The sequence below is a fragment of the Xenopus laevis genome, chromosome 5S (assembly GCF_017654675.1).
Source record: "Xenopus laevis strain J_2021 chromosome 5S, Xenopus_laevis_v10.1, whole genome shotgun sequence".
Lineage (NCBI taxonomy): Eukaryota > Metazoa > Chordata > Amphibia > Anura > Pipidae > Xenopus > Xenopus laevis.
Window position 1 is genome coordinate 93,978,086 of NC_054380.1, and position 25,064 is coordinate 94,003,149.

At 42.0% G+C, this 25,064-nt stretch overlaps 1 protein-coding gene across 6 annotated transcripts; it reads right to left on the reverse strand.

Annotated features, from left to right (window-relative positions):
• Window positions 1-1,035: 1,035 nt before the first annotated feature.
• Window positions 1,036-23,203, reverse strand: LOC121394276 (probable G-protein coupled receptor 160). Of its 6 annotated transcripts, none has more exons than XM_041564841.1 (3): window positions 6,953-8,427; window positions 5,253-5,340; window positions 1,036-2,069 (listed from the first exon to the last, which is right to left on the reverse strand). In XM_041564841.1, the coding sequence occupies exons 2-3, from the start codon at window positions 5,331-5,333 to the stop codon at window positions 1,080-1,082; spliced, it is 1,071 nt and encodes a 356-aa protein (XP_041420775.1). In that variant the 5' UTR covers window positions 5,334-5,340; window positions 6,953-8,427; the 3' UTR covers window positions 1,036-1,079. The 6 variants fall into 6 exon arrangements, with proteins under 6 accessions (XP_041420775.1, XP_041420773.1, XP_041420772.1 ...); XM_041564839.1 differs by having other exon boundaries at window positions 5,253-5,633; XM_041564838.1 differs by having other exon boundaries at window positions 5,462-8,427.
• Between the last annotated feature and the right edge of the window lie 1,861 nt (window positions 23,204-25,064).

Below are 25,064 nucleotides of genomic sequence, written 5' to 3' on the forward strand. Positions count from 1 at the left end.
GCAGCAGGCTTCTAGCAGATAGGTTTTCTGCTTACGGCTTGCAGGCCTCTTAGTGATCCTTGACCTACAGCAGTTGGTGAAAAAAGGGGGTGCCTTGTGTCTAGTTACCTAGACACAAGGCAATGATATTTCCATTTTTATTTCCCCTTTAAAAATGGAAATATCATCGCTTTAAAGGGATTCTGTCATGATTTTTATGGTTTCATTTTTATTTCTAAATGCCACTGTTTACACTGCAAATAATTCACTCTACGATATAAAATGTCATTCCTGAACTAATTGGGAATCAGCAGGGGGGGTAGACAAGATGACCCAGGTGGATAGTAGACCTGACTGGGGGAGTTGGCATTGTACAGAGGGGGCATATAACATTTTATAAACATTTGTCATTTACAGGACAAGTGATTCCACTGTTTACACTGCAAATAATTCACTATCCAATAAAAAAAGTCATTCCTGAACCAACAAGTGTATTTTTTTAGTTGTAATATTGGTGTGTAGGCAGCCATCTCAGGTCATATTGCCTGGTCATGTGCTATCAGAAAGAGCCAGTACTTTAGGATGGAACTGCTTTCTGATTTCTCCTACTCAATGTAACTGAATGTGTTGCAGTGGGACCTGGATTTTACTATTGAGTACTATTCTTAGATCTACCAGGCAGCTGTTATCTTGTGTTAGGGAGCTGTTATCTGGTTACTTTCCAATTGTCATGTTGTTAGGCTGTTGTTGCAGTACAGAAGTAAAGAGTGACTGAAGATTATTAGAGCACAAGTCACATGACTGGGGGCTCCTGGGAAACTGATTATGTCTAGCATAATGTCAGATTTCAACATTAAATATAAAAAAAAACTCTTTTGAAAAATGGATTTCAGTGCAGAAGTCTGCTGGAGCAGCACTATTAACTGATGCATAATGAAAAACATGTTTTCCCATGACAGCATCCCTTTAACATAACAGAGGAAAGTATCCTCTGTATTGCAAGAGTAATAGAGAAACCTATTATACAACCGTTTAGTAAACAAAAGAACCTGAGAGTAGATTTCCTATTTTACTAACTGTAGCCTGGAACATGAAATGAATCAAACAATCATAACTGGATGTAACTGCTCATTCAAATAATCTTCTGCTTTGTAGTGAATGTCAATAAAAGGCAGAATGCAATATTTCCAGCTGATGAAAGGGTCTATGGAAAAGGTCTCTCTGGTCGGGTCAATTTGAGGATACTTAAGGACATAGGCCAATCCCACAAGGAAACTGTTCATAAAATAAAGCCAAGCCACGTTCATGTCCATGTAGCCTGGGATTGGTGCACACAAAATGAGGAGAATAATTTTACGGAGGACAAATGGAGCCCAAGTGCCCAGAAACGAGAACACAAGAGCAGTATAGAGACATATGGTTCCTTGGACAGGCCACTCATCTCCACAGGAAAACAGGACAGTCTTGTTGGTGAAGGAGATGAGCTTCATGGATTTTATTAAAGCCACCACTTCAAAGCAACATATTCCCAGAATAAAAACAATGGCACACACCACTGCGGCTGATAAATAATAAGTCTGGCTGCTGACGTAGAAAGTGCACTGGTATGAGGACAGTCCAGGGCCTGAGATTGGAGGAGGAACAGAAGAATAGAGGGCAAAGGATAGTGCTGCCGTCCATAGGAGCAGGGTAAGTATAACATGCAGGAAGCCGAGACAAAGCCTGGGGAGATGAATGGATTTAACAACAGTATTGTAATAATCTAGCCCTGCTGTTAACAGCACTGGATAGTGTAGAATGCCATACGCATGGGATATGATCTGAGTAAACAGGCAGATGTGATAGTTAGTGAACCTCATGCTACAAACAGCAAAATCCTGTAAATAATGGATATTTATTATGATTTTGCCAGTTAAGATCAGTATCAGTATACAGCTGGGCTCGTGCAGTTGTATGTCCATGTCGGGCTTCAGGAACACAGGCCCCTCTAATGCATCCGGGTCTGGCATGCTCTGGGTAGAAGGCAGACTAATTTCTTGCATCTTGTAGGCCACAAGGAGGAACCGACATTTCAACCTCTTTTCTTTCTCCTGCAAATTCAAAAAAACACATTGTTTAATTTATTAAGGAACATATATTCATAATTTAAATGGAGATGTTCGTCAAAGCTACTTGCTATTGTTAGACTATAACTCACTGCAGTCATTGGGAATCAGCAGGGGGGGGGGGGTAGACAAGATGACCCAGGTGGATAGTAGACCTGACTGGGGGAGTTGGCATTGTACAGAGGGGGCATATAACATTTTATAAACATTTGTCATTTACAGGACAAGTGATTCCACTGTTTACACTGCAAATAATTCACTATCCAATAAAAAAAGTCATTCCTGAACCAACAAGTGTATTTTTTTAGTTGTAATATTGGTGTGTAGGCAGCCATCTCAGGTCATTTTGCCTGGTCATGTACTTTCAGAAAGAGCCAGCTGCTTTCTGGCAGGCTATTGTTTCTCCTACTCAATGTAACTGAATGTGTTGCAGTGGGACCTGGATTTTACTACTGATTGCTGTTCTTAGATCTACCAGGCAGCTGTTATCTTGTGTTAGGAAGTTACTATCTGGTTACCTTCATATTGTTCTGTTGTTAGGCTGCTGGGGAGGAAAGGGTGCGCTTTGTTTACCACCAAAGTTACCCCAGAACAAACTGCACGTGATTTCCTTCTGGTTTCTGGCTTTAACTGTATCTCCTCCCAAAACCTGTACTGTTATGTAATATCCCCGGACGTTCACCTTGAAGAGGCCTAGAGATCAAGACGGTGTAGTGTGATGTGACTGAGGGCATGATCACCTTGCAGTGTTCAAACATGATAAAGGTCAAGGAAGGCAGCAGGAAGACCCGATATAGAAAGTTATTATACAGTGAATTATGTACCCCCTATTGTAAAATACAATATTAAAAGTCACCAAGGTGTTCAATAACCATATAAAAGCACAAGGCTGAATCTAAGGGTTTCAAGGTTCTATTACAGGCCTTACAGGTCTCTGTGTTCCAAAACAGTCCTGCAGAAATTCACAAAAATGTGCGGGGAAAAAAGGCAGACTGCACCCAAGTCATAAATGTTCCCTAGTTATAATATATATATTTTATTTAACACATGTACAAATGCTATCTTACAGTGCATTATACTGATAATAAGGAGAACTCCACCCAAAAACTCTGTGTATAATAAAAGAAAATGTCAGTCTAAACAACTTTCTGACACCTCTCATAATAATTAAAAAGAATTGCATGCGAGTATAGCACACAGTTATGCTACATTCCACTTATTATCATGAGAAGTGATGCTTTATAATTCTCAGCATTATTCTACCTAGACACAGAAGTCTGGGCTTACCTCCTACTGGCCTATAGCTGTCCACAACTAAAGTGCCAATCTGGGATGGAAGACTTAAATTATGAGGGTAGACTGTCGGGTAGACTGTCAAGGTTGGGGTTGTTTTCTCTGGAAAAAAGATGCTTGAGAGGGGACATGATTACACTTTACAAGTACATTAGAAGACATTATAGACAAATAGCAGGGGATCTCTTTACCCATAAAGAGGATCACAGCACCAGAGGCCACCCCTTTAGACTAGAGGAAAAGAACTTTCATTTGAAGCAGAGTAGGTGGTTCTTCACAGTCAGGACAGTGAGGTTGTGGAATGCACTTGCCGGGTGACGTTGTGATGCTGATTCTGTTAATGCTTTTAAGAGGGGCTTGGATGATTTTTTGGACAAGCATAATATCCAAGGATAGTGTGATACTAAAATCTATAGTTAGTGTATGAGTATATATAGTTTATGTGAGTGTACAGAGTGTGTGTATGTATGGATGCTGGGTTTCATTTGGAGGGGTTGAACTTGATGGACTTTGGTCTTTTTTCCAACAGATCTAACTATGTAACTATATATCTGTAGCCACATTTTCCTCTTAATACTGTAAACTGAGAAAGGGGCAAAAAAGTCACTAACCCACCAACTAAAGGATAGGCAGGATTTAAAGTGGCCATGCACGGGCAGATTTAACTGCTGATTCGGCAGCTTATCTGCCTGTGTATGGGGCCCTCCAACAGGCCTCCCCGATTGAAATCTGGCAAAAATTGGCCAGATTTATCAGAACTATATCACCCAAGGTGGGCCTTTGAGAGGAAAGATTCAATCGTTAGCACTTCTACCTTTAATTTGTTATGGCTCAAGCTGTGTGTAAAGAAACATATTTATGAACATGCCTATTGTTTGCATGGAGGAGAAATTGTTTCTTGCCCACCAAACAGTGCGGTCTGTTGCACTTCAGTTGCACTGAAACCTAAACTACACAGTAACAAAATGTCACTCTTATGTCAACCACTATGAATTATGACTGTGCCCTGATCATGTGACAGAAACTGCCATAACACAGCCCCCCCTTTTTGTATATCATAACACTGCCCCGCAGCACCTGAAACTACACTAGAGCAGCACATACTCTCTGGTCTGCTATAGAGGGCGCCCTCTAATGTTAGCAAACATGAATACAATAAACTGAAGAAAAGGGCTTTTTCTAAACACTATAAGTGGCACCTGAAACTGCACTACGACAACACAGCGGCACCTGAAAATGAAATAACAAACAGTGGAACCTGAAACTGCCCTAACATAGCACCTGAACCTGCATGATAGCACCGCGGCACCTGAAAATGAAATAACAAACAGTGGAACCTGAAACTGCCCTAACATAGCACCTGAACCTGCATGATAGCACTGCGGCACCTAAAACTGCACCACTACAAAACTACAAAAAACTATTTGCAGCTGCTGTGGCTAGACAATGTAGCAGTGCAATTTGTTGCCACGGAATAGCAAGTGACATTGGCTTCCAAGCCAGGCCTGGCCTTGCTGTGTTTTTTCTTGAAGACGTTTCACCAGTCATCCAACTGGCTTTCTCAATTCAGAATAATTTATAAATAGGATCTTTCGGGAATATATTATCTGGAATCTTGCTCCAATCAGTGTAATCTTTTTATCATAATCAGTCATGAAGTTAAGTGTTGATTGTATTAGCATAATTGGAGCTTGGAGGTGTTATTAAACCTTCCAGGGAGAGGTGCCAAAACAGCATTGTATGTGGCAGACAATAGATGCAGTGTGTATGTGTAACATTGTGTATGCAGTGAGGAGTGTTCTGATTTGTATGTGGGAGAAACCAAACAACAGTTACACCAGAGTATGGTGCAGCACAGAAGAGCCGGGTACCTACATCTAAAAGAAAAAGGACACACGTTTGAAGACTGCCAAGTCCAGATTCTAGACCGGGAGAGCAACTGGTCAGGTTCGACATCTATTTTCTGCCAATACAGAGAAAAAGGAAATAATCATATGATTAAAATGGAGTCTATGGGAGATAGCTTTCCCGTAATTCAGAGCTTTCTGGTAAATGAGTTTCTGGATAATTGATCCCATACCTACCTGTACATCACATTTTACAAGACATGTACACAAATGGTCACGGGTTGCGGATAAGGCAGTTGCGGGTCTGGGTCGGGTAGCGGATCATAGTGGGTAAATATGAGGGTTGCGGTTCGGGTCGCAGAAATTGGTTCCACATATGACTCTAGTGTTAGTAGGGTTGGGACCTTTTCTGGAAAACAATACCGGCCTTCCTTTATATTTATCTTTTTTTCCCTATTAATCACATTGGGATTAATCATCATTTTTACCGGCCAGGCCGGTGGCAACCCTAAGTGTAAGGTTAAGATACAGGTCTAATAACCTGCTAACACCAATCTGTAGGCAGCATTTAGTGGTGTTGCCCTTGGCTAAGAGATATTGCACCTGGGCAAAGTTGCCCCTTTTATTAGATATGGAGTAGTGTAATGGGTTGTCAGATGTAGCCTATTTTTATGAGAACAAAGAGGCTAAATAGTTGGGAAAATAGAGTATAGTATGTAAAGAAAAGAGACTAGGAGAATAGAGGTTGAGTGAGGAGAGGAAGAAAAATAGTACTAAGAGTGGGCCCCTGGTCTCAAATTAATTGGTGGGCCCCTGGTCAAAGGTTTTTGGGTGGGCCCCTGGTGCCCCAGTCCGGCACTGCCCTAGGCTGACTAAATGCCGGCACAGGTGGAACAGTCCATCAAGCAGCTGGCCCAGGTGGAACTCACCTCTCTGCTTTCATCGTCCAGAGGCATGAGGGCCCCATAAAGTGAACTTAGAATGGGGACTGGATGTCAGGCAGGTCTGGACTGGGAGTCAAAATAAGCCCTGGCATTTCTAGTACAGAGAGGCCCAATCAGCTCCCCACCAGCCCACTAAATAGTGACTTTCTGTGGCATCTTATGACAGCCCCTCTGGCTAGTGTTGGACTGGCCCAAAGGGATACCAGGAAAAGTCCCGGTTGGCCCAGGTGTCAGTGGGCCCTCCTGCTGCTAAACATTTGGCCTATTTCATGGGCATTCCATATTTTTATGAGAACAAAGAGACAAAATAGATTGAATAATAGATTATATCATGTAAAGAAAACAGACTAGAGGCTGAGTGAGGAGAGGAATTATAATAGTAGTGAGAGTGGGGCCCTGATCTAAGGTCTGTTGGTGGCCCCTGGTCTAAGATTTTTGGGTGGGCCCCTGGAGTCCCAGTCTAACACTGCCTCTGGCATTTGCCACAACCCACAGATTGCCAGTTCGGGTTTGAATTGTCAGGGTTTGGCGGGTGTTGCAGTACAAAAACAACTGATTTCCATTACAGATACACTTTACCCTTGGCTAACACAATGTTCTCTAAGGAGGCAGTAATACATTACACTGAATAACAAAGCACTCGCTGAACTAGCACTCCCCAAAGACCCGCTATAGTCCAGATTGTGGCTGGTACCTGCGCAGCACGAAACATGCTTAGTGATAAACATTCTTATTTATAAACAGCGTCAGCGACCCCCATCAACCTCCCCCTATGCCTACTGACCAGTAGCTCTTCCCAGGACGTCTCATGCTGACGGATTCCCAAGTTCACTAGAACATAATGACGGTTCTGACGCTGCAACAGCAGTTCGGCTCCAGCGAGAGAAAAGGTGATGCTACTGAACGGCTCCTAAAGAAAGTGTAGCAGGTACAGACCAAGAGTCCGGGGGAGGAGGCGAAACTTAGGACTCAGGTGCAGCTCAGCTCTTCCTCCTGCCTGTAGTACACATCACATACAAGTACACATCACATACAAACACACATCACATACAAACACACAGCCCTACTGGCAGGAGCAGAGCCACCCATTAACTACACGCCCCGGGGGATTCTACAGAGTCACCTGCGATGCGTCATAGTTCAGTCAGGGTGGGTTCTCCCTCTGTCAGTCAGAAGTTGGACTCTTCCTAATCGCTGCTGTGCTGCGCCGAGGTGTTGAGCGCGGAGGTAAATGTCGCACAGAAACTGCTGAGATTACAGGTTCAAACGAACACCATACAAAACATACATATTTAAGTGCAGCCCAGGCACCATATCCAGTCACACACAGCTGGAGTATATCGTGAATAAAGTACCAGGTGTCATGGCCTTATTAGAGCACGAGACTGAAGGCAATGGAACTGTAGATGTGACTTCAACAAGGGGCACTTTATTTACTATGAAACACACAGCAGGGCGGATTAACGCATAGACTAAGGGCCCATTAGTGGTCAGGGGCCTTAAACCCCTGAATCAGTTACACACGTCCGGTAACAGTGCGCACTTTTCTCGATAAAAGAATGTAGGAGGATTGGACTCCACTGCACGCATGAAGTCTACTGCTCTGGAGAAGCGCACAGTCTTACTGGATGGCTGCTGTTAAGTTAACTGGGGGGAAGTGGGTTAAGGTCACAAGACAGATCATAAATTCACTATGCATACTGGTTGCTGGAAAGGGGGGTTCTAAGGATGCAAGACACATGCCATTGTTGTTGGCTATGCTTGCTACAGTTTACAATTAACTGTTTCAGGGTATGGGGAGTAGAGACAGAAGACAACAGTATTGTTCCCTATTCTGCTGTTTAAAATTAACTGGGTATTGAGGCAGGATTAACTATCCTATTGTTGCTGACTCACTCTACTGTGAAACATGATGCTATCAGGGCCAAGGCAGCTTTTGCAGTCATCATTTAGTGCACAGAACAAATAGGAAGAGATCAGGGCACAAAAAAATGGGAGAGCTGTGTCAAAATATTCAAGAGGCAGTAGTCACAGTCTGAAGAGAAAGGGGAAAATGGGCGATACAAAGAAAAGAGGGGTGCTAGCTAATGAACAGGAAGAGGTAGAGCAGTATGTAAAGAGAAGTAACGAAATGCTGGAAGAAGATAAAAAGACAGAAATAGAAGAAAGCAAGACACAGATGTATAAAAAAAGAAAAGGGAAAGAAAAGCAGAACAGGCAGCACAAATATAAGGTTAGTAGTATGTTGGTTTAACATATTTTATATAAATGTATGCATGTATAATGTGGGCCTTTCACATGGGTAACCTGTGTTCATAACAATTTGCTTGTTTGTGGTGGCATGTTGGTGAAACTATAACTTACTCTTGTAATGATTGAACAGCATTGTATTGACAGATCTGCAGGAAGGACTTCCATTTAGCATCAGCCGTTGGAATGTGTTGTGTGCTTGCAGTCATAGTGCAGGTCTCCCTCTTGCTGGTTACACACCTACCACTCTATTGTTTCTTCCCTGTCGTATTTAACATTGGTGCTGTAGCTTCTCACCAGACACTTGTGAGCCTCAGATAGATAAAGAATACCTGTAAATTCAACTCTCAATCCATTTGACTCACAAGCGAATGTAGGGAAGTTGCAGCACAAAGGCCTATTGCTGACAGGGTTAGAACTGGGAGCCGGGGTTTAGAAGTTATCTGTAAAAGATCACATTTTGTTTTAAAGAGGTTGTTTACCTTTGAGATAACTTTTAGTATGATGCAGAGAGTGATATTCTGAGACAATTTGCAATTGGTTTTCATTTTTTATTATTTGTGGTTTTTGAGTTTTTTTATTCAGCAGTTGTTCAATTTGTATTTTAAGCAATTTGGTTGCTAGGGTCCAAATTACCCTAGCAACCATGCATCAATCTAAATAAGACACTGGAATTTAAATAAGAGAGGGTCCGAATAGAAAGATGAGTAATAAAAAATAGCAGTAACGATAAATGTGTAACAGCCTTACAGAGCATTTGTTTTTTTAGAAGGGGTCAGCAACGCCCATTTGAAAGCTGCAAAGAGTCAGAAGAAAAATTATTTCTATATAATCTAGTCTGGTCATTTCCCTAATGATATATGTAACCACAAGCAACTTGTCAATAATACAGAACAAATAGGACTTACCAATATTTTATTAATTTAGTACTCCACTTTGTGAGTACAAGATTATTTCCTATTGCAGGGTTTGTAGTGTCTGATTCAAAAAAAAGAGAACCGACTCAATCAGATCAACAGCTGTGTGGTGCCATTACCCAGGTAAGTTGGATTCATTAGATGACATTAAAGGGATTGTTCACCTTTGAGATTACTTTTAGTATGATGGATAGAGTGATATTCTGAGACAATTCGCACTTTGTTTTCATTTTTTTATGATTGAAGGTTTTTGAGTTATTTAGCCTTTTATTCAGCAGCGCTTCAATTTGCATCTTAACCAATCTGGTAACTAGGGTCCAAATTACCCTAGCAACCATGCATGGATTTGAATAAGAGACTGGAATATGAATAGGAGAGGGCCTGAATACAAGGATCAGTAATAAAAAGTAACAATACATTTGTAGCCTTACAGAGCGTTTTTTTTTAGAAGGGAGTCCGCGATGCCCATTTGAAAGCTACAAAGAGTCAGAGGGAAAAGGCAAATAACTATAAAACGACTTCCGGGGGGCGTGCCAAAGACGATGGCCGCGTTTTAGCAGAGCTCCGCTCCACCTTGCCTATTTCTCTGCGAAACAGCTTGTTTAGTACGCTGAGATCGTACAGCAAGGCACGGACAATACAGCGGAATACCTGGGGGCAAACTGGGATCCGTCATCTCCCGACTCTCCCCTCCTTTTTGCGGCCCCGGAAGGCAGCGCACTCCACATTTGGGCGCGGACCGGATCGGCTGCTCCTTGCACCGCTCGCGGTTCTCTGCAGACTGGCGAGACCCGACCCCAGTAGGGCGCAAGTCTACCGGATCTTAGACTCCACAGCTAAGTACATCGACCCTGGGGGAGGGTAACGTCCATATACCCGGACTGCCACGTAACTGTCACACCCGCACAGCGGTGTGTTTAAGCCAGTAGGCCTACTACGTAACAAGGCCTCTCTTTGGCAACATTTACAGCGCCTAACAAACTTTTTAACCCACTACCTCAAGCGCTTGACCTTCTTTGAGACACCTTTCCTGGGGAGCCACAACTTTATTGCGCCCTCTTGATTTCATTTAGGGAGCATAATTTAAGGCAGACTCCCCTGATTGGATCTTTTCTGCCCAACATAACCAGAGGTGTTAATAACGGCCCTGCACACAGTGCACACTACCATTATCAAGACTGGCCACAGACCCTCTCCTGCCACAAAACATCCCGAGGTTCCCGTCTGGCTAGTCAGGCAGCTATATACTTTTCTTTAGCTCCACACAGTGCCGTTTGTACTCCCTTCCAATACCACAGACAACCGCCTACGGTCAACTATTGGAACACAGCTTAAGGTAGTGTTTCGGCTACACGCCTTACCTGGCCAGACGCGTGATAACAGCCACTCCCACTATTGTTTCGAGTGACTACCGAGGCAATGTAATCGCAACGGATGACAGCATGTCACCATTGCACAACCTAGCCAAATGACATAAACGCTAGGAGTGATACCACTACTGGAACTATGTTCAACTGAAAGCTACTTACCTCACACGGGCTACACGCTACACATCTCCGGTGCTCCCACAACGTTATGGAAAAATATCTGGGACAACCTACTACCATGACGTCTCGCAGAACGATAACTAAACCGAAAGATAAGAAACAGCTGCAAGAAGCTGCTCAAGCGGAGAGCGACTCAGAAACGGGTACCCAACATGACCCCACTACTTCACAAATTGAAGATATGGTCCAAATTCTGGGCCCTCTGCTTGACCAGAAACTGGCGAGTATTAAGGAATCTGTTTCTGAAATCTTACAGCAGATGACTAATCAATCCCAAAGACTATCCCAAGCGGAAGACCGGATATCCACACTGGACGACAATATGGCCTCAGCACAATCTACTATCGATCTGCAACAGAAAGAAATTTCGATCTTATCAGACAAGGTGGAAGACCTGGAAAACCGTAGTAGGAGGAACAATTTGCGGTTGGTGGGAGTTCCCGAGACGGTCAAGACGAAAGACCTGGACAAACTCATTCATGAATGGTTACCTAAAGCCCTTCACATTGATGACCAACATCTCCCCTTCCTAGTCGAAAGGTTCCATAGAATTGGACCACCACCTGCTCAGGACGCACAGCGCCCGAGGCAAGTTATATTCAAGCTACTGAACTTCACTGATAAGACCAGAATACTGGAAGCCTACAGAATGAAAAGGAACATCACATATGATGGGCACCCAATCTTACTCTTCCAAGACTATTCTGCGTCTGTGACGGCAAAGCGCAGAGAATTCGCTCCTGTTTGCAAGAAACTCTACGACTCGGGATACAAATTTTCCCTCATGTTTCCAGCGAAACTAAAGATAGTCGAAAAAGACACTAATAAGACACAAATCTTTGAAGATCCCAAACAAGCATCCAATTACATTGTGTCCAGACTGCAAACCTGAGGACACTGCCAGCTTTCACCCCAACGTTTGACAGACTGTACTCCAAGAACTTGGACTCTCCCCGAATGAACCTCTATGAGACTCTAATTCCTGGTATTACCAGTGGACTTTGCTGCAACTGCACTTGCGAATCTTCACTCATTGGATCTGCTTTTACTCAACCCAGTGGTAACACACAATCAATCTGATCCACACACTTGATCCACTGGGGATTTCCGAGCAGGCCCTAGAGACCACCAGGCTCAACCTGTCCCGACACGTTTTGGGACCCTGGACTGGAACACTTGACTTGGCCCTGCTGAACTGCTCCTGTCCCATGAGCATTGGTCTTCAATGGTTACATAAGTTTGTTAAACTATCTGCAGAACACTGAACTTTATTGATTCTATGCATGTCTCTGCGCTTTCCCTTTCCCTTCTCTATGTTATATAGCCTGTCTGCCATATTCCTGCTAGAATACTTAGTTGAACTTTTACCTTCTATTGCTAACTTTATTTTGATCCTTTATAACCAGTGAGGTTGTATCAGGAACCAAATGGTTGATATTGCTCAACAAAGAAATTTTCTTTTGCTATTGTATATAGTTATATTGTTATTATTTTGTCAAGTGACCAAGGTAGAACTACACGTACACCTTTTTTGCGGCCGTAATATAGGCTGTCTCGGGATGACATCTGCTCGCTGGGACAGAACGTTCATCCCCAGGTTACAATTACTCACCCTCACGACTCCCAAAGCGGGAATCGGTTAATATTGTCACAATGGGTGAATCCACACAAAGCTTGCCTCCTGTTGCTCAGCCTAAAAACCTTAAGCTACTCTCATGGAATGTAGATGGTTTAAATACCCCGATTAAGAGACGGAAAATCCTAGACTTCTTAAAAAAAGAACATGCCCATATTGTTTTATTACAGGAAACCCATTGGAAAAACACTGACACAACGGTATTAAAAGATTCCTGGATACAGGAACAAATCACGGCATCGTACACCACCAAGTCTAGAGGTGTGGCGATCCTATTAAACAAATCTCTACATGGTTCAGTGACAAAAACACATAGAGACAAAAATGGCCGATATCTGATCGTAGATATAGAAACACCAGATACCAAATATACCGTGGTAAATGTATATGCTCCGAATGATGACAACAATTTTTTCTTTACAGAACTAATGCAAAGGATTGACTCCTGGGGACCCGCAAACCTAATTATTGGTGGCGACATGAACACAGTGTGGGACCGCTTCATGGACAGATCGGACGCAACATCTAGATACCCGATCAGAAGGATCACTCCACTGCACACACTATGTGAGTTTTTAAGCCTACAAGATACCTACAGGTTCACACACCCAGACACCAAGGACTATACATTTTACTCTGGGGCACATAGAATACATTCCAGGCTAGATTATTTTTTTCTTGCTGACTCTCAACTAGCTAACATATTGACCTCTACAATTGGCAACATAAGTGTAACTGACCACGCACCGGTTTCCCTGACTTTGAAACAACTTGTTTCCAAGGCTACCTCGTATAACTGGCGATTTCCTTCCTACCTGAGTAATAACATGGACTTCCAAATTTACCTTAAGCAACAATGGGCAAACTATCTAGACGATAATATGCAACATTGGGATGACCAGAACTTACTGTGGGCAGCTTCCAAACCTGTTCTAAGAGGGCACATTACAGCCTATGTAATACGACAGAAAAAAACCTTTAATGATAAATACACCTCCCTGCAAAAGGAACTCACGAAACATTACAAGACTTTCAAACTCACAAACTCTGAGGCAGATAAAATAAAATACATGGACACAAAGGCATTGTTTAATACTTTATTACATGATAGTGCACAGTACAAAATTTCTCATATGAAAAATAAGTTTTACAGATGGGGGAACAAATCGGGGAGACTCCTTGCCAGAATAACCAAACACAACACTGCGCAACACTTCATAAAGAAATTAAAAACGGAGGAGGGTTGGGCTCGGGACACTGAAGCCATTGTAGCAGAACTTGAAACGTATTTTAAACGCTTTTACGAGGAGAATCAGGACCATCCGGAGGAAGGCCTCTCTTTCCTGCGAAATGCCCACTTATCCAAACTTTCAGTGCAGGACAGGGAGATCTTAGATGCACCTATTACAGAACAAGAAATAACATCATCAATAAAGCATTTGAAGAATGGGAAATCCCCAGGCCCCGATGGTTTAAGCGCAGAATATTACAAAGCCCTCCTCCCGGAACTCGCCCCATTGCTCACCACGCTTTTTAATAATGTTCTACAGGGCTTTCCATTGTGGTGTGAAGCAAACGAGGCGAGAATTATATTAATTCCAAAAGAGGGGAAAGACCCCACCCTCCCCTCCTCCTACAGGCCGATCTCTCTTTTAAATCAAGACCTGAAATTGTTAACCAAAATTATGGCAGACAGGTTACAACTTGTTCTCCCACACATACTTACCACTCACCAGGTGGGGTTTTTCAGGGGAAGATACCCGGTCCAGGCTCTCCAGACGGCAATAGCTACCTTGTATCAATGTAATCTGGAGAAAAGAAAACACGGCATACTAATTAACTTGGACGCTGATAAAGCCTTTGATAGAATAACACATACACACATTAAAAGACTACTTGAATTTCAACACTTTGGTATACAGATGCTCAACCTATTTAGAACCCTCTACTCGCATTCCTATACCCATGTTACGGCTAACGGAATGAACTCTCCTAGATTCTTGATACAGAGAGGCACGAGACAAGGATGTCCTCTCTCACCGCTACTTTTCAATCTCGCTTTAGATCCTTTGCTACGTCACTTACTTAACGATGACACCTTTGAAGGTATCCAAGTAGGCTCACAACAAGTAAAGCTAGTAGCATATGCTGATGACATCCTCCTTTTTCTAAACAAGCCTCAAACCGAACTTCCCACAATCCTACACAAAATAGAAACTTTCGGAACTATAGCGGGATTTAGAATCAATCTAGGGAAGTCTGAAGCCCTACGTCTACAACACACCATCCCGTCGGATTGGGCAAACCCGTTTCCCTTTCGGAAAGCCAAAACACATGTAAAATTTCTCGGAATCCGATTAACACAACATCACAAAGACATGTATAAGTCCAACATCAGATCCACCATAGATCAAATTGAACAAGACACCTGCAAATGGATAAATACAAATCTTACATTCTCAGGTAGAATTCATTTTATTAAAATGATAATTTTCCCCAAATTACTTTACAAATTACAAATGTTGCCATATCGCATATCCTCCGCAGACAACAAACGACTGCAACACATTTTAAGAACCTTTATCTGGAACAAAAAACGTCCCCGAATCAGAGTCGCAACCCTCCACCTACAGAAGCAGGATGGTGGACTCAATCTTCCAAACATATTGGAATATAACGATGCAGCTCTCCTTAGGTATGCGGGAGATTGGCTCCACCATAGAAACATATACACCACGACCCTTTTAGATGAAACCTTAACAGAGGGAAATTCACTTAACTCACTCTTACATACGCCACTTCCAGAAATCCCCAAAGATATACAGGATAATCCTTTATTCATTCATACATACAGAACCTGGCACTCTATCCGCAAAAAAGCTAACCTTTCTCCCTTTAACTCGATAAATCTTACCTGGCTCAATAACAAAGCGTTCCCTCCAGGCCTAAACAGTATACTTTTTAAATCATGGCAAACGAAAGGTCTACAAAACATGAAGGATGTGCTCACGACTACCAACACAATTCAACCAATTGCGACCCTGCTCCAAAAATACCCATTTTTGCAACTTCACCAATTCTCATTATTACAACTTACACACTTCATCGCGACGCAATTGGCTAAATTAACAGATGTAGACAAGACCAACCCAATTGACTCGCTATGGCCAAAACATGACACAATTAGATCAACTGCACATATTTACAACCTAATCAGGACAACCATCGATGTAGATAACACCACCATGAGCTTTACGAGATGGAAAACAGTTATCCCGCACTCGGAAAACGTAGATATTCTCCGTTATCACACCCGAATGATGAAAATACTACCGGCTAGCACATACCAAGAAATGTCCCTACAAATATTGCATCATACCTATTTGACTCCTTTGAAGAGATCCCATATTGGTACGGCGATCTCAGATAGTTGTTTGAAATGCGGGGATTCGAGAGCTGATATAATACACTGCCTATGGTCATGCCCACTCATGCAACAGTTTTGGAAGGAAGTCGCCAGCTACTGGGAAACCCTGTCGGGGAAAACTCTGAACATTCACGCTACATGGGCCATTTTTAGCAAACTGCAGCCTACCTCATATATCTCCAAACCAGAACGGGCTCTTGCTGAACGGTTGGCAGCGGCGGCCAGGAAAGCCATTTTACATACCTGGTTGTCCCACCTTCCCCCACCACTGTCCTTGGTGCACCAAAAATTGCAATACATATTCCACTTAGATTGGATAGAAACCTTAACGAGTAAGGAAAGCCACACGGAAACCTTTTTCGATACCTGGCTGACGCACATTAACACCCTCCCACTGCATACTAAACTACTAACCATTCAAACCTTTCAATATACTACATGGTATGAAAGGGAACTGTTGCAGGGAACCGATCTTGTCTGTGAGGCGGAACAACAGCTGATGAATAGGGGAAACCTACAACAACCAATTTCAACGGGACCCCCCAGGAGCCACTCCCTTAATCAAATATTAACAAGCACTCTGTGAGTACGAATCTTTTTTTTTTTATGTTTCTTCCTACTGTTAATAGTTAGTGACATGCTGGGTCGTTTTTCAATATATATAGGTAGCGGTGTATCTACCTGGTCCATTCTCTCCTGGTCACTTGGCAACGGTATAGACTGCTAATTATCATTCCTGCCTTCTACTACTTTGTTCTACCCTTGACAATAATATTGTTATCTTATTTACTTTCTTGGTTATGATTTTGTTTTAATTCATTTTACTTGTATTCTGGAAAAACTAATAAAAACATTTGTGAAAAAAAATAAAAAAATAAATAACTATAAAACTTGAAAAAATAAATAATGAAAACCAATTGAAACGTTGCTTAGAATTGGTAGTTCTATAACATAAGAAAAGTTACCTGAAAGGTAAACCACCCCTTTAAAAAGTATCAGCAAAATTGGATGAAATAAAAAGATGGTGTGATGTAAATTGGCATGCATAAATGCATAATATGAGTAGAACACTCAAACTTAATAACTATTAGCCATTTGTGCAAGGAGGGTTTATATTCCACTAATTATGACTTTAACTGTTATTGCTGGTATTCATATGTGAGCAATTGTCTGTCTAACTAATGCAATGCTGCAATGCTTCCTATCATTTTTTTTCTCATATAGAGAATGGCAAAAATATGAGCATAAGAAAAATGTTTGAAATGGTGAGCCAAAACTACTGTATAAATAAATAATATATTCATGTTAGAACATTATAACTGTTGCCACAATTTGGTACTCATAACATTCCTGTAATTCTTAAAGGGGAACTAAAGTCTAAAATAGAATAATGCTAGAAATGCTGTATTTTGTATACTAAGCATAAACTTACTGCACCAGAAGCCTAATTAAACAAATTATTTATGTTTTCAAAGTTAGCCGCATGGAGCTGTCATCTTGCAACTTTGTTAAACATCTTTGCAAGACCAAGACCATGCACATGCTCAGTGTGGTTTGGGCTTCAGTTGGGAGGTTAAGCTTAGGGATCATCATAAATGATCAAAACAGCACAAGTCAAATAATATCTGCCTTTGAAGCAGATACAGCAAGACTGATTAATAAGCAGAATATGCAGACTGCACTGGGCCTGTGGATACAGGGAAACAAACAAAGCTGCTCTAGGTCTGGGAAGTAAGGTGGGGGCCGCCCCCTGCAGTTGGAAAGTATGAATGTTTCCCTAAAGAGCAATTAGGGACCTTCTGAAGTTTCCTATCTGCAGCTGTCAGAGCAAGTAAAACAAAGGGGGAATTTTACTGCATACAGTCAGGTTTATTGTAATGATGGTACACATTTTTTAATTAAAGTATATTGAGATAGATTTCTTGTTCATTAAAGAAAGTAAAATTTTATTTTTTTGCCGTTACATCCCCTTTAAAGGGCATGTATCCCTTATGAAAATACAAAACTTCCCATCCCAAACAAGAAGTGCACCTTAATTTCCAAATAGTGCAACTACTGACCGATTAACTGCCAAGATGACCTCTAATATAAAGCCAAACAAATTCTAAGCTCCAGCAGTACCTATTGCATGGTTTTATTTGGATGTCCGAGGACTGTGCTTTAGCAAACATCACACATCTAAAGCTAGTCCATATTGCACACAAGTTAAAAAATCATAATAGCATATAGAAAATCATGACGGCGGCAGTCTGCAACAAAATTTGTATTCAGCATAGGCCGAGGTTTGAAATGATAAAGCTTTATGCTGCTATTTGCCAACAGGGAAACCAAAGCATTCATACTATTGAGCTGCTGATAATAAACAAATTGAATTTACTAGATATAATGGTATAATGGTGACAGACCGAGTCAGCAGCTTATTGGCCCCTGTGTGGGACCCTCCGACGATCTTCCCCAATTGGTATCTGGAGAGTCAGCCAGATGTCGATCGGGCAGGAGAAAAAATCCTGTCGGATCGCAGACTGCACCTGTTCGTTGATGCGGTCCCGCGATCTAACCGCCTGTTGGTGGTGGTGGGCATACGGAGGAGAGATCCGATTGTTTGGCGAAATCGTCAATTGAGCGGGGTTCTCTGTGTATAGACACCTTTACACAATACACCCTTCTCTTGCCTAATGAACATAATGAAATATACATGTCAAAAATACTAGCCAACCACCTCAAATAAAGACAACATCTTTACATTCATCATAACCCTGTCAGTGCACTGCAGAATTTGCATATAAAACAAGTTACCTATTACATGTTTAAAGCTAGTGACAGTCTCCCTCTAATAATCGTACGATCGGCAATACATGCAGAGAAATTATCGGCAGCCGACAGAAATCTTTTAATCTGTTCGATTAACCAAACGACCGATCTCCGCCAGACGAAATCTATCGGGACTTTCCACACACGGTCCGAAAATAGTACGAATCCTCGATTTATAACGATCAGATCTTTGCGTCTATGGCCATCTTAAACCAGGTATTTAAACTAGGTCTTTTTTCAAAGGGGTTTACTCCAAGCTCCTGAAAGACTCTGCTAGATGGTTATCTATGAGTAAGTTTGAAGAGTCAAAAGTAGATTTTATGCTCTAAACAGGGGTCCCCAACCTATTTTTCCCGTGAGCCACATTCAAATGTAAAGAGTTGGGGAACACAAGCATGAAAAAACTTCATGTGGGTGGCAAATAAGGTCTATGATTGGCTATTTGGTAGCCCCTATGTGAACTGGCAGTCTACAGGAGGCTATTTTTGGCAGTACACCTGGTTTTTATGCAACTAAAACTTACCACAAGCCAGGGGAACTATCATGAAAATGAAAATTTAATATAAGCTTCAGCATACTGAAATAAGAAACTTTCTAAATACAATCAATTAAAAATGCTGTACTATTTCTTCACTTAGCATCTGTTTCTCTTCATTCTCTCTTCGTGCAGCAGTTGGGTCTCAGATATGCATTGACCGTTAGATCCAATATATCTTAAAGGGGGCTCCTTTTGCCTAGAAGATGTATAGAGCTCACTCTATTAAGATCACCAGACATCATGTCTCTCTAAGTGCAGAATTTGTGCAAAAGGCAGTTATTGTTAGATTTTGTTTGTAATGGAATCAGTTATTTAAATGAGCTAGGAAAGGAAGCCCCCCCCCTATAAGATATATTGGATCTGTCAGTGATTATCTGACACCCACCTGCTGCATGAAGACAGAATGAAGAGAAACAGATCCTGAGAGAGGAACAGTAAATATAAACTTGATTCTTTCAGAAACAATGCAGAATATTTAATTGATTGTATTTACAAAATTTCTTATTTCAGTATGGTGAAGCTTATAGTTAATTTTAATTTTCGCGATAGTTCCCCTTTAAAAATAAGCACCTACTTTGAGGCCACTTTGAGCAACATCCAAGGGGTTGTGAGCAACATGTTGCTCATGAGCAACTGGTTGGGGATCACTGCTCTAAAATATTGACTGTAGAGATATAGCTAAATAGCTGCACATTGAGGTACTGCACAGACACAGGCATTAGTTGTGAAGTCCGGTTAAATCACGTGCTGTACTGTCACACTCACCGAGCACACTAATCTTCTACAAACTAGAAGTGTTTTGTAAAGTTTTGGTAATGTTATTTTGTAAACACACATGGTTTCTTTTTTATTGTCAGCTGCGCACGAGAGAGGAACATTAACCTTTCCAAAAGTTGGCAAAGTGGAACTCCTAAGCATTAGCAAGAAGCCTATATTTACACATACAAGTGGCCGGGAGGGACACATTATTAAAAGATCAATAAATATCAAAATAACCAGAGAAAGCTTTTTAGTGGCCTTTTTGCCCTTACACGATGGCAGGAGCTACGTGTGGGTTAAGAACGTTTCCTATACATAGTAAAATCTTTAGCCATACAGCCGAACAATCAGATTACCCCCGATATAGCAAAGACACGAACCGCTACCAAGGCGCAGATCAAGAATACCAGGAATCCGGCACAGTTCACATCAACCTTCGGCTTTATTCACGCATAGGAAGGATTGCAGTGGAGGGTGTACAATTTTAACGCGTTTCATGCCCCATAGCTGGGCACTTCATCAGACTCTGTTGCCAAAAGAGCGGATCTTTGCATCTATGGCCACCTTTATTCATATCAAGGACAGTGGCAACCAGACTACTGAAATTGCACACTGGAGAGCTGCTGAATAAAAAATAACAATAAAAGAATCCCACACATAAAATGAAAAGGAAATTGTGAATATCAGAATATCACTTTCTAAAAGCAGATTTCCAAGGGGAACTCCAATTACCATCCCCTGCTGCCAATAACCTCTAATAAACCTTAAAGGAGTTGTTCACACTTAAGCAAACTTTTAGTATGATGTAGAGAGTGATATTCTGAAATAATATGCAACTGGTTTTAATAAATTTATTTGTGGGTTTTGCCTTATTTAGCTTTTAATTCAGTAGCTCTGCAGTTTGCAATTTCTGCCATCTGGTTGTTAGGGTTCAAATTACCTTAGTAACCATGCACTGATTTGAATAAGAGACTGGAATATGAATAGGAGAGGACCTGACTAGAAAGAGGAGTATTAAAAAGTAGCAATAACAATACATGTGTAGCCTTGCAGAGCATGTTATTTTAGATGGGGTCAGTGACCCTCATTTGGAAGCTGGGAAGAGTCAGAAGAAGGCAAATAATTTAAAGGAGACATACAGGATAAATGAAAAAACCCTGATTTTGTAGGCAATTATGAGTGATATATGGTGTTGCTTTTACATGGTGCTAAAAATTAATATTATCTTTAAAAATCACCCCTTTATTAGAGCTCCCTATAGTTGTTTACTGGTCCCTGTCTGTGTTTCAAATTAGGGGTGGGCAGCGTCCGACTGGCCCACCGGGATAGCAGGAAAACTCCCAGTGGGCCCAGGTGTCAGTGGGCCCTCATGCTGCTAAACTTTTGTCTTATTTCATGGGCATTCCCTATTTCTATGAGAACAAAGTGGCTAAATAGGTGGAATAATAGATTATAGTATGTAACGAAAAGAGACTGGGAGAATAGAGGTTGCGTGATGAGAGGAAGAATATAGTACTGAGGGTGGGCCCCTTGTCTAAAAACTTTTGGTGGACCCCTGGTCTAAGGTTTTTTGGTGGGCCCTTGGTGTCCAAGACTGACACTGGGGGTGGGTGTGTCCTAACGTCCCTGCCAGAAGCACTGTAGGAGGGGGACAGCCAATCACAGCCCTGCAGTCACACAAGCAGAGACAGGCTTCAGTTCCCTATCAGCTCCTGCTAGCTGCTGATTGGTTCCTTTCCTACAGTGCATTGAGTTGAGAGCTGCCTGCTCCCCTGCACATCCTGGGAATTCAGGGAGCAGGAAGTGGAAGAGAAGGGAGGGATTATTAGGGTTTTTGCAGAAATATTCAATAAATCAGCCTGAAACACTACTTTTTTAAGCACAATTCTTCTATATCTAAATGAGTATAATGCACTGGTACATTCTTATTTTTTTTTTACACAAAATGTATCCTTTAAAAACTATAAAAAAAATAATAATAATGAAGACCAATTGAAAAGTTGCTTAGAATTGGCCATTCTGTAATATATTAAAAGTTAACACGCCTTTAAGTGTTAGCACCGTTGTCTACACCAATACTCTTACCATAGGATACTGGGAGCTGCAATTTCACAGGCGCTGGAGAATGTGGAGTAGGTTATCCTCATGCTAGATGGCAGAGAGTATTAGGTTCTTGATTGAGGGTAGGGGCACATGGGCAGATTCGGGGAGATTTAGTCGCCTGGTGACTAATTGCCTCTTCTTCAGGGTGACAGTCGATTCGATTTCCGAAGTCGCCCGAAGTTGCCTCACGAGGAAACTTCAGGTAACTTCGGAAATTGGAAATTCGGAAAGTGCGTTGCCACAGGCGATTTTTCATTTTAGCAGGTGGAAGGCAGTTTGGGGAGATTGTCGCCCTGAAGAAGAGGTGATTAGTTGCCAGGCGACTAAATCTCCCCGAATCTGCCCTTGTGTCCTAATCACTAACCTTTTTCTAGTTGAAACCCTGAGGTATTCTGTAATAGCAGCTGTACCTATTATTTTAGGGTGAATAGGCTACGGTGGCTGTGTCTCATCAGGGAATTGCTCAGGTTCCTACACATCAGCTGTGCTACACTGAATATACAATGTGTGCATTCTTTCCACTATTACTAATACACAGGCAGAAAGAGGCAAGCCCCAAACTGACCAGTCACACGTTAACCCTTTCATTATTCTAACAAAACCTCAGCATTCCACAAGCCCCCCACAATGCACTGCGAGCAAGCAGAACATTCCAATGTTAGAGCTGGTGGGCACATCCAGACTACATGTCCCAGAATGCAGCGACTGAAAAATGCATGAGCAGTTCAGTAAGAGGACTTGATTCACACGATTACAAATAAGAAAACTGTGTAGTTCACGTCTGATGGGTCCTATTATTTGACTTACCCCTTAAAATATGCTTTAACCCGGACCTGGTGGGCGTGTTCTGATGGCTGGGACATGGTATTGTCCCTCTGTGTTGGCATGTCCTCTAGAAGGAGTCCTGAGGTACCTTGCAGTTGTCAGTATGCAGGAGAGGATCCCTGAAACACTGTAGCTTCAGCAGCCTCACCTCTTCTTCCTTTCCCTCTCCCGATTCCTATTGCAGAGCCTGGAAGAGCGTACCAAGCTGCTACACATTCCACATACCTCCCAACATCCCAACAAAGTAAAAAGAGGGACAAAAAATTTTTTCCGCACGTAGCGCAGCAATTTTTTTGACCACACCTCTTTCTGTGGCCACACCCCCTAATTACCATGTTTGTTTTACAAAATTTAGCAGGTTATGAAAGTTTGAAAATATTTCTCCTTATCTAAACTGTGTTTTTGTGTCTCAAAATTGTTACAAAGTATCTTATTTGCACCTGTTAGCTGTTCTGGGCTCTCTGCTAAAAGCCAATTACTGTGTTTCTTTTTCTGGCTGTTCAGTGCAGAGAAAAGAGGGACTTTCCAGTACAAATGAGGGACTGCGGGTTGAGCTGTCAAAAGAGGGACTGTCCCTCCGAAAAAGGGACAGTTAGGAGGTATGCATCCGGGGGAGGGGACAACCCTTCCCTGGACACACCCACGCTACCCAGATAGGTAATGAGAGGCGGAGTAGAGGGGGGTAGGGCAGAACGAGTCACACTTCACAATAATGATGCATCGTAAGCTACGTGAGGTCGAACGCTGATGGCTTACCGCCTATGTCACTGTGCCTACAATTTTTTTAACTTGGCCCACAGTCCCGGATGGCTGTTGAAAGCACCATAAATGTCAAGTTCCTTGACTACTATTTTGTTTGTTAACTTTTAACTACAAAGTCAGGCGTCACAAGTCTCATCTCGCGAGATATACATCCGTATATAAGTACAGTCCATTTAACAGCAGGGGGGTATGGAATAACACGTGAATGATCTGCTGATAACATGCAAGGCCTCATGCCTGGTTTCTGGGAGGGAGGGGGAGTGACAAGGTGAGTGACTGTGTCTAAGGTTTAACAAATCACTGAGGCTTGCTGCTGTGAATTTCGGCTCCTCTTCTGCTCTTTGGTGCGGGCCAATTAAAAATGTATCGCGGGCCGCATTTGGACACCCCTGGGCCAGGCCAACCCTGAGCCAGTCGTTGTCTCCTCTTAAATGAGAAACAAACCATTAAATGGATACTGTCATGGGAAAAAATGTTTTTTTTTTCAAAATGAATCGGTTAATAATGCTGCTCCAGCAGAATTCTGCACTGAAATCCATTTCTCGAAAGAGCAAACAGATTTTTTTTATATTCAATTTTGAAATCTGACATGGGGCTAGAGACATATTGTCAATTTCCCAGCTGCCCCAAGTCATGTGACTTGTGCTCTGATAAACCTTTATTCACTCTGAGGGGCAAAACTCTAAGGAGCCTGTTAATACTAGAAGCAAAAATTAAGCACCTCATGGTGTAGTACAGGGGTCCCCAAATGCTCCCTACAGTAGAAAATATGTATATTTGCTGGCAGCCCTGCATAACATCCAAATCTTGGGTCTGTATCTCCCAAGCAACACCTGCTAGTCTGGGGGGCATCAATATAGAACACGAACAGCACCTTCTTGATATAATAAAAAGGCCTTTATTCAAACATGGCACAGACCAATCGTAGCAACGTTTCGAGCCGTCTCTGGCTCTTTATCAAGCTAACACACCTGGTCACAAAGACTTCCTTTTAAACAAGTAAAAACAGCGCCATCTATAGACAAAATAGCAACAAAGTAACAGCAATTTGTGTACAATATAAAGCATACTTGTATCCATTTCTAAATGTAGCCACTTGGCAAGGAGCTATTCTGCTTTTCTTCAATAGTATGTGCTGGAGTCAATTACCTGTAAAAACACAACAATAAAAAAACTATAAAAACAACTGAATATCATATTTATAAAATGGTATGTAACTCATACTCTCTATTAAGGCCATTAGGTGTGAGGGTTTCCAGGCGACGAATCCAAAAGGCCTCCTTCTTGAGTAGCCTTTTCGCTCTGTCACCCCCACGACGTA